At 50.3% G+C, this 9,760-nt stretch overlaps 2 protein-coding genes across 2 annotated transcripts; both read left to right on the top strand.

Annotated features, from left to right (window-relative positions):
- The first annotated feature begins 1,144 nt into the window (after nucleotides 1-1,144).
- On the top strand, nucleotides 1,145-2,902 carry PKS4 (phytochrome kinase substrate 4). Its single transcript, XM_048711951.2, has one exon. The coding sequence runs from the start codon at nucleotides 1,239-1,241 to the stop codon at nucleotides 2,706-2,708; it is 1,470 nt and encodes a 489-aa protein (XP_048567908.2). The 5' UTR covers nucleotides 1,145-1,238; the 3' UTR covers nucleotides 2,709-2,902.
- Nucleotides 2,903-8,977: 6,075 nt separating this feature from the next.
- LOC147979217 (uncharacterized) lies at nucleotides 8,978-9,541 on the top strand. The gene has a single exon (XM_087515088.1). It carries the CDS (start codon nucleotides 8,978-8,980, stop codon nucleotides 9,539-9,541), a length of 564 nt encoding a protein of 187 aa, XP_087371214.1.
- Nucleotides 9,542-9,760: the final 219 nt, after the last annotated feature.

A 9,760-nucleotide genomic window follows, 5' to 3' on the forward strand; every position in this document is an offset into this window, starting at 1 on the left:
ATTTGATAGGACACGAGTCATGTAAATGCAGTTGTTCGTGATTTGATAGCTTCAGTCGTATTTATCATTGTTCTAGATGTGCTTGCTCTAAAGTTTGAAACACCGGGCCTTTGGTTTGTTAACTTTTTGGAGGATTTCCATAGATTTCCCCCCTTATGTATGTCATTTCTTTCACAGGAAGGTTGTACAGTACTTTCTAAAATCCTAAGGATTGTGTCCATATCTAATTCCTTAGGATTCGTGCCATTAAGTGAAACCTGATGGAAAAATCCTAAGCATTGGAGTGGGGCATGCATATGGCATCCCCAGCCCTTTACTTGTTGCGTTCCTTTGGTATGAAAATGGTGGCCTATTTTGGCAACGGCATTTGATATAATTTGATAAGCGATTGCTAGTTGAGTGGATGGTATATTGTCATGGCTGAGGCTGTCGCCGATGCGGTGGTAGTGGCTCGTTTGGACGCCACGTAGTAGATCCTGGGCGTTTCCCGGCGAGTACACTGCATGCAGCTACGCATCTGTATCCTGTATCGTTCATTGGATCGTCGCGCTTGGTTTTGGATGGCATGGAACTCATCATTCGTGTGGAAACGCACGCACTCCGCCTGTCGATGATGATGCATTGCACTTGGCGACGTGGGGTGCATCCAGCGCCTGCCATGAACTATCCGAAGCTCGATTGCAATCAGTTTCGGGGTCTGTCCGTGGCACGCGGATTTCACCCTGGAAGAGTGCGTGAAAAATGTCCTGCACGCTCCCAGAGAAAAGGAAGACCACGCAGAATTGGGCGATGAGAGTGAGGCGGGATGATGAGAGCAGAGGATGGCGCGACAACGAAAAGACTGTATGCACCCACTCGGCACGGCACAGTCTTGGTGCCCACCCCGCGTCCCCGAGCTGCACAGCACCTCTCCTCCCGGCTCGCATGCCGCCGTCGCTCGCGCGCACTTGGCTGCCGCGCCACGCCACGCCAGCCACACACATTTTTAAACGCGCGCGACACCGACGCTTACACCTCCCCGCCCGTAGCGGAAGCGGAAGCAGTAGCGTCTCGGCACGCACTGGCGCGCCCGCCCGCGCGCCGTCCCCGTCTAGCCCAGCCTGTCGCGCCTTGGCTCTGCCCGCGCTCCCGCCCCTACAAATTCCTCCGCTCAACCGGCCCCTCTCCGCCAACTCTCTCGCGCACACTGAACGAGTGACCCAAAGGTGGCGTCTTATCTCTCCTCCTGTATTGCATACATGGACCGCTACAGAGTGGCGCCGGCGCGGCCTGTCTTCCTCTCCGGCCACCTGCAGCCCGCGGCTGCCACCCGGCGCTCGGGCGGCGCCGAGCGGGAGCTCGACATCTTCACGGCCGAGCGCTACTTCAACGCCGCGGACGCCGTCAAGTACAGCGCCGCCGCGGTCCATGCGGACAACACGCCGCGCCAGCTGCCCGTCGCTGCCGTGGACGCGGCGGCAGGCCAGAGCGGCCGCACCGCGGCGTCGTCGGAGGCCAGTTGGAACAGCCGCTCCGGGCTGCTCGCCAGTGACCAGTCGTCGTCGGCCGCTAGGCAGCACGACAAGGGCTATGGCGGTGGCGTCAACGGCGTCGTCGTCCTGGATACGAGGGACGACCGGTATCACCGCGGCGGCAGGAAGCCTGCCGCAGGCGCCTTCGGGCAGCGCTGGGGGATCTTCAGCCGGGACTGCCCCTGCGCCGGCAGGAAGGCCGTCACCGTGGACGTCGCCTCCGAGCCGGCCACCCCGAGGAACCACGTGAGGTTCGACGCCAGGGAGGAGAGCGCCATCTTTAAGGCCAACGGGCTGCCTCCTCCGTCTCCAAACGACGAGTCCGGCGTGATGAAGATTTTTACGACGGGGAGCTGCGCGTTCCCGCTTCGCGCCAACGACAACATCCTCGCTCCGGCTCCAGATCATCGGACCAGCGCTTCCTTTCCCGCTTTCCCGCCCGACGTTGGCCGCCGCGTCGTGAGCTCCGGCGGTTTCACGTTCCCGGTGATCAGCCCGTCCAAGGCCGTCATCAGCACCGTCCTCGACGAGCCGCCGCGCGAGTCGCTGGAGGTGTTCCGTCCCATCGACGAGGACTCGGTGGTGCTCGTGGACCCGCCGCCACCCCTAGCCGCGGCCGCTTTTCTGCGCGCGCCGGCAGTAGTGTCGGCCATGGACGACGACGCGATGAGCGACGCGAGCTCGGACCTGTTCGACCTGGAGAGCTTCGCGGCGTCATCGTCGTACCCGACCACGTACCGCGGGCGCAGCAGCCGGCGCAACTCGGGGGACGAGGACCTGGCGTACGCCGCCGCGGCCGCGGAGCCAGCGCTGAGTGAGTGCGTGTACGCGCCGAGCGAGGCGAGCGTGGTGTGGAGCGTGGCCACCGCCGAGGGCGTGGCCTACGACGCGGGCAGCGTGGCCAACTTCTCCAGCTCGGCGTCCGCGTGCGGCGTCGACGAGTTCCGCTTCGTCCCGCCGGGGTCCGCCGCCGGCCACGACGGCTTCACCGCGGCAATGTCCCGGAGCGCCGGCCGCAAGAAAGGCGGCGGGTTCTTGGACAGCTGCCGGTGCGAGAAGGCCGTGAGCGTCGGGCCGACGCCGGTCCGTGTGGCCCGCCCACCGGCGGTCCCGGCTAACAAGACGGCGATGGGGCTGGAAAGCGGCGGCGTCGCGCGGTACCACAACCGCCGCGTCCACATGCCGGTGCGGACGTGATCGATGCGCGCGCTCCCCGTCTGGCGCCTATTACTGTTAGCCTATACGAAAGTACAGTACGGTACATAATTCTCTTGTTTGTTCCAGGTACGTACAAGGTGTCGTTGGCACGTACGCTTGTACGCGTGCGTGCATGACGATGACGTCGTCGGCTACTGTAATTAGTTGCTCCTAATACTATACGATTATACTCCTATCGTGAAGAAAAACGTGCTGCCGCATGTCTGGTGTATCGATCTTAGTATGTGTTATGTGAGCGATCATTTTCCGGTTGTCGACATATTTTAGACAGATCGCACGCTTGATTGAGAAGGTCCAACAGCTACTGCCAGTAGCGGCTTAAAACGAAGGAACCAGCTAGCGTGGTCGTCTGTGATGTGACGGGACGGCGCCATCGGTGCTCAGCTGAGTTGGTCGATCATGTTGGAACGTCGACCGTGGAGTGGACGCGAGTTTGCTGTAGCGCCAGCCTGATGCTGCTGCTAAAGTAGTGATGCAACGAACGTTCGGGCCGGGGCATTTTCCTGCCACGCCCATGTCCAGTTACATCACGCAAGCTAGGCATGCATTATGTCATGTGCGTGCATAACTGGAAATGATGCGCGCGACGTTGTGCGAGTGCGACGGGACGACGGCGGATGAACCCCTTTTGGGCTGTATTGCGGCGCTTGCAGGTACAAGATGGGCCAACTCACCAACTTTGCGCCTTGCGTCCTCGCACACAATGTGGTTGATGAAATAGTGCGGATTCACTCACGCTCTTTGACATATGCGCCCTTTTTTTAGAGAGAGAGAGACAACGTCGCACTTTATTAATCAAGCAACGTACTTCCTTCGTTTCTAAATACTCGTCTTTCTAAAGATTTCAACCAGTGACTACATACAGAGCAAAATGAGTGAATTTACACTTTAAAATATGTCTATATACATCCGTATGTGATAGTCATTTGAAATATTTAAAAAGACAAATATTTAGGAATGGAGGGAGTAGTTACCAAGATACCAGTAACTAGATTGCCAGGAAAACCATCCCCACCCCCAGTGGAACTAAGACCAGAGTCGGCTACCTCCATCCTCATACTCCTATTGTGCAGTCCCCCCCGAGCTCTTTTGCTTTGTCTAACTGTCAGGTGGCCCCTGTTACCAAAAGCTACTTGTATGCAACCAAAAAATCCTACTATGTGAGCTGTGGCAACAGTCTGCTGGTGCAGTTTGAATCTGTTGTGAATGGCACTGATAGCATTGGTTTCAATCCCCTGGCTTCCTCTACTTTCACTCTCTCATGCCCAGCTCCCAGGCCTCAGGCCCAAAGGCCTGACAGAGGGAAGTGGGGCCCTGTTGTTGCCACTAGGATGAGCAACAGGATCAAGAGAGATGGGAAAAATTCTATAGCTACGGCTCAAGAGATTAAAAAAGTGCAAAACCTGGAAGTATCCAAAGGTAGCACTGCAGCTCTTTCTCTTAATTCCTTTGCTTGCTTAGATATTGATCTGCTTTTACATAATGCTAATTTGGCTGGCTTGAGACTTGGGAATTATCCTAGTAGTTGTAACAATAATATTGATTATATTAAACAAATTGAACTTGAGAGGTTGGCAAAATTCCATAAAGACAACCCTGAAATGTTCCTCCCTCCTAGCACTGATGCTGATGGAGAGGTTTCTTTTAGTAACAATAATGACACTGGAAAACATCCTTCCTCTAGCACTGAAACATATTTAGATAGGGAGGAAGGAGAGTTTCCTTAGTTGGAGGTATCCCACCAAAGAAACAAAAAAGTGTCATTTAGGAGTACGAAATCTAAATAATTTTCTATGATTGGCGCCTTCTGGAATATTAGAGGCCTCAATGGCTCTGCTAAGAATTCTAGAGTGCAAGAGCTTATAAAAGCTTGTAGCCCTGACTTTATTTGTTTATCTGAGACTAAAAAGCCAACTTCACCATCCCACAACTAGATGCCATAGATTCTAGGAGTGGTTTTGTGTGAAACTGGCTACCTGCTGCTGGCACTGCAGGTGGTATCCTAGTAGGTGTTAAAGAGGATTGCTTTGACATTTTACAGTGTGATATAGGCACCTTTTGCATCTCTTGTATTTTGAAGTTTAAACATAATAATACTAGATGTAGATTGATATCTGTATATGGTTCTGCTTATGATGAGTTCAAACTAGACTTTCTTAATGAACCCAATAGTGTTCTTGCTGGTTGGTCAGGTGCTACTCTTGTGGGGGGGGTGACTTTAATCTGGTTAGGTATACTAGTGAGAAGAATACTGGTAATATTAATCAACATTGGGCCGATCTGTTTAATGATTGGATCAACAAGTTTGGGCTCATTGAGATCAAAAATGCTGGGAGGAGATATACTTGGGCTAATAATCAAGACAACTTGATTATGGCCACTTTAGATAGAGTTTTTGTTTCTGTAGATTGGGATGGGATTTTCCCTAGGGCCTCTATCAAAGCCCTACCCAGAGTGGGGAGTGATCACACTCCTCTAGTATTAAATACTACTTCTGGGCTCCCGAACCCTACTTCTAAATTCTTTAGATTTGAAAAATGGTGGCTTAATATTCCTGGTTATGATGATGTTATTCATAAAGCTTGGAACACTGAGTGCAAAGCCACCAGTGCCATTGATATCTGGCAATCTAAAATCAGGGCTACTAGGAAAGCTGCTAAGGGTTGGTGTGCTAATTATGAAGCAGATCAGAACAGAAATAAGCAGGCACTAGTGGCTGAATATAATTACTTAGATATCCTAGCTGAAACTCAACCATTATCTGCTAACTCTAAGAATAAAATGAAAAATATTGCAGGTGAGCTGAATGAAATCTGGAGAAGGGAGGAGATCAAGGCTAGGCAGAGGTCCAGAGAGAAAGAGATTTTGGAGGGTGAATATAACACTGGGTATTTCAAAGCAGTGGCAAATTAGAAGAGGAGGAAGAAACAAATTGCTATGCTGGAAACCCCTTCAGGTCCTGTGGAGGATACCCAAGGTATTCTTCAAATAGCTGTAGATTATTATAAAAAATTATTTGGTTATGTTCCTACCATTGACATTGATCTCAAGGATGACTTCTGGGATCATGATAGCATGCTCTCTCCTGAGCACTTTAATTTACTTGAAAAACCTTTCTCTGAGGAGGAAATTAAGGCTGCTGTATTTGGCTCATATGCTGAAGGAGCACCTGGACCGGATGGTTTTCCTTTCCTGTTTTATCCAAAGTACTGGGATTTAATCAAAAATGATCTATTTGCTCTGTTTAGAGACTGGGAGGCTGGAGAACTTGATTTGTACAGGCTTAATTTCTCCCTACTTACTTTAGTGCCTAAAGAACCTAATGTTGTTAAGCTGGATAGGTTTAGGCCTTTAGCCATGATTAATTGCAGTTTTAATTTTTTGCCAAGTGTGTCACCAATAGGTTTGGCCCTGTTTGTAATTTTCTAATTTCTCCCAACCAGACCGCTTTCCTAAAAGGAAGATTTATCCTTCAAAGCATAGTGGCTGCTCATGAGGTAGTCCATGCAGTTGCCACTAACAAAATGTCTGGTTTCTGCTTCAAACTTGACTATGAAAAAGCCTATGACATGATCAGTAGAGAATTCCTCCTGAAAATGCTTAGGAAGAGAGGATTTGGTCCTATATGGATGTATAAAATCGAATCCTTACTCTGCAAAGGGTCTGTTGGTGTCAGAATTAATGACACCAACAGTGAGTATTTTATAGCTGGCAAAGGGGCAAGACAGGGGGACCCTATCTCCCCTTTGCTGTTTAATTTAGTTGCTGACGTTTTCACTTGAATTTTGATCAAAGCTGTTAATGAAAACTTAATTGCTGGTGTTCCCCCCCCCTCAAATCCTATTGGGGTCATTAGCATGCAATATGCTGATGACACCCTGCTCTTCCTAGACAAAAACTCAGAACATGCCAAAAACCTTAAATGGCTTTTATCTTGTTTTGAGCAGATCTTTGGTATGAGGATTAATTTTCACAAGTGTGACCTTGTCCCCTGGGAGGAGGCCTTAGTTTTTGCTCAAACCTTGGGTTGTAAAATTAGTACTTTCCCTATTAAGTACTTGGGTGCCCCTTTACATTTTAGCAAAATTAGAAAAGAGGATCTGCAACCTACTGTTGATAAGATCATTAAGAAAAGCTGCTGGGTGGAGAGGGAGACCGCTCTCCTTTGGCAAGAGACTTATTCTAGTCCAAGCCTGCTTAGCTAGCATCCCTACTTATCTTATGGGCTTTATAAAGTTCCTAAATGGGCTATTAAGCTCATTAACTCCCAATTAGCTCATTGTTTTTGGGATGATTATGAAGGTCATCACAAATATCATTTAATTGCCTGGAACTCAATAAATATGAAGAAAGAGTTTGGTGGTTTTGGTATTACTGACATAGAAGATATGAACTTGGCCCTATTAGCTTCTTGGATTAGTAGATACTACAACTCCGAGGGCAAAATTTGGAAGAATATCATTGACTCCAAATATAACCCTCAGAACAGTAACATTTTTGCTTGTTCTGCTATTGGAGCCTCCCCTTTCTGGAAAGGGGTGATCTGGGCAGCACAAGCTGCCAAACTTGGCTTCTCTTGGAAGGTTGGTAATGGCAAGAGGACTCGGTTCTGGGAGGACCATTGGTTTGGCAATGCTACTTTGGCTACCCAACATTGGGATCTATACAACTTAGCTAATGAACATAATGCCACTTTTGATAAAATTTGGGATGGCCATAACCTGAAGCTTACTTTTAGAAGATGTTTTACTCAAGAGCAGGTAGCTCTTTGGTTTGAACTTGTAGAAATTGCTAGTTCCATTTGTTTGGTAGATGAGGATGACTCCCCTGTTTGGAATCTGAATTCTAAAGGGGTTTATACAGTCAATTCTTTCTATAAGTTCATTAATTTCAGGGGGGTCTTGCCTGCTACTTCTCCTGCTGTTTGGAAACTTAAACCCCCCTAGGATTCATATTTTTCTCTAGCTTTTGGTTAATAATAAATTACTGACCAGAGATAATTTGAGCAAAAGACAAGAGGTGGGTGATCCCACTTGCGTGTTTTGCTCTGAGCAAGAATCCTGTTTCCACTTATTCAGTGCTTGTTTTGTTGCTGCTGAGTTCTGGAAAGCCATCCGCGCCATTACTGGAGTGAGTGAAGACATAAATATGATGTCTATCTCCTCGTACCGGCTTAGAGGAGATAAGTTCGCTGCCACTAACACGGTCCATGCAGCTGGGCTATGGGCGATCTGGAAAAGTCGCAACGACATGGTTTTCAATAACGTTTGTTTGCCTGGTTTGCATGCTATATGGAGGAGAACAACATCAAATCTGTTTACATGGGAATGCCTTTTCTCAGAAGGTGCCAGGGGCAAGCTGGAGTGGGCTATGGAAAAGTTGGAGATGAAAGCGAGACGCCCTCCTCTGTTGCTGTGGCCAGATCCTTGCTGAGGCGAGGAAATTCCTTTTAGACTTGTTTCTTTTGGCTTATGAGCCTGTAGCTTCTCTCTGTTTAAAAGTGCACTAGTTGTTGCTGGATTCTTCCTTTACTAGTTCTAGTTTCTGGTTTTTGCGTTGCCATAGATTTGTGACGCTTTACTGCGGCAGCGTGCCTGCTGTCCGTCGTGAGCTCTCGTGATGTAATATACTCTGGATCTATTGTTTCGTTTCTGTTATGAAATGGAACAGGGGCGCAGCCCTTTCTTTCTAAAAAAATAGTTACCAAGAGTCCCTAGATACAATATGGAGTAGAATAGAAAACACAAAACCGCTAAAGTTCATACAAGACTTAGCAAGAATATGAGCTAAAACATTAAATTGCCGACGAATATGCTGAAATATCGCAAAAGAAAAGCTCGAAGTTGCATTGTTGATGCCTGCCACTATTAGAGCAACTCCAATGGGCCGACCCAAACGGACGACGCTTTTGTCCGCTTTTTGTCCGTTTGGGTCGGCCGCCCACCCAGCGTCCGTCCTCTTTTAGATTTGGGTCGGCAGTAAGCCCAACGCGCCAACCCATTTCATGACCGCGCACACTTAGATCATGCTAATGGCCATGTCGTCGCCCTGATTTTGGTGCTCCAGCGCGTGGGAAAGGTTCGCGCGCGGGGGAAAATCGGCATAGTGCGCGCTGGTTTTGGCGCTCCAGCGCGCGGGAAAGGTTCGCGTGCTTGTTTTGGCGCGCCGCGGCCAGCGCTCCCTCCACAGTCTGTCCGCCGCCCACTCGTCTCGCCCCCTCTCACTAGCCTCACCGCCTCTACGCCACCATGTTGATGCGCCGCCTGGGCGCTTCGAAGCGCCGCTCCGGCGCCTTCTCCCCCGAGATCTGGTTTGGCAAGAAACGTCTCATCCTCGACACCTTCGACACCATAGAGGAGGCGGCCCGCGCGCACGACGCAGTGGCGTGGCGCCTCCTGAGGCCTCGCTGGGAGATGAATTTTCCCGACGTGTCGAGCCAGCGGGCGCAGGATCTCGTGCCTCTCCTGTGGCTTTTCACCGGCGAGGATCGTTGTGTCCATCGGGGACGGCAGCGTCGCCTCGCCATCGCCGAGAAGGACGTGGAAGCCATGGTGGTGTGGCGCGAACGCTTCCCGCAGGATATCGTCGACGAGCGCCTGTTCTACAAGCAAAGGAGGACGGAGAGGGAGGTGAGGAGGACGGAGCGAGCCGCCTATCAGGAGGACAAGCGTGCGCGGAAGCAGGCCGCTCAATTGAAACTGAAGCTACGAGAAACATCGGGGTGGGACTTCGAGGAAGAGCGGTATGCTGACGCCTACATCCAAACGTCGGAGGAGGACATTACCGAGTCAGAGTCGGAAAGCGACGAGTAGTTGATCTTTTCTTTTATCTGTGGACGTTATAACTATCTATGTATCCTTTTTCTATCGAAAAAATGGCTAGCAGCGTCGGCGACGAAGCAGGCGGGCGAGGGTGTGCTGTTGGATATGGAGAGGCCAATGTGCCACCGACCAGCGGGCCTGGGAAGGAGAGAGGGCGAGCGCGCGCATTCGTCTTGTGTCCGTGCCGATGCAAATCCATCTAAAAAATGG

This window comes from Triticum urartu, chromosome 3A, assembly GCF_056163025.1.
Source record: "Triticum urartu cultivar PI428250 chromosome 3A, HENAU_Tu73, whole genome shotgun sequence".
Classification (NCBI taxonomy): Eukaryota; Viridiplantae; Streptophyta; class Magnoliopsida; order Poales; family Poaceae; genus Triticum; species Triticum urartu.

Excerpts from the sequence above, each read along its gene's own strand:
- LOC147979217 (XM_087515088.1), top strand. The coding sequence starts at position 8,978 with ATGTTGATGCGCCGCCTGGGCGCTTCGAAGCGCCGCTCCGGCGCCTTC.
- PKS4 (XM_048711951.2), top strand. The coding sequence starts at position 1,239 with ATGGACCGCTACAGAGTGGCGCCGGCGCGGCCTGTCTTCCTCTCCGGC.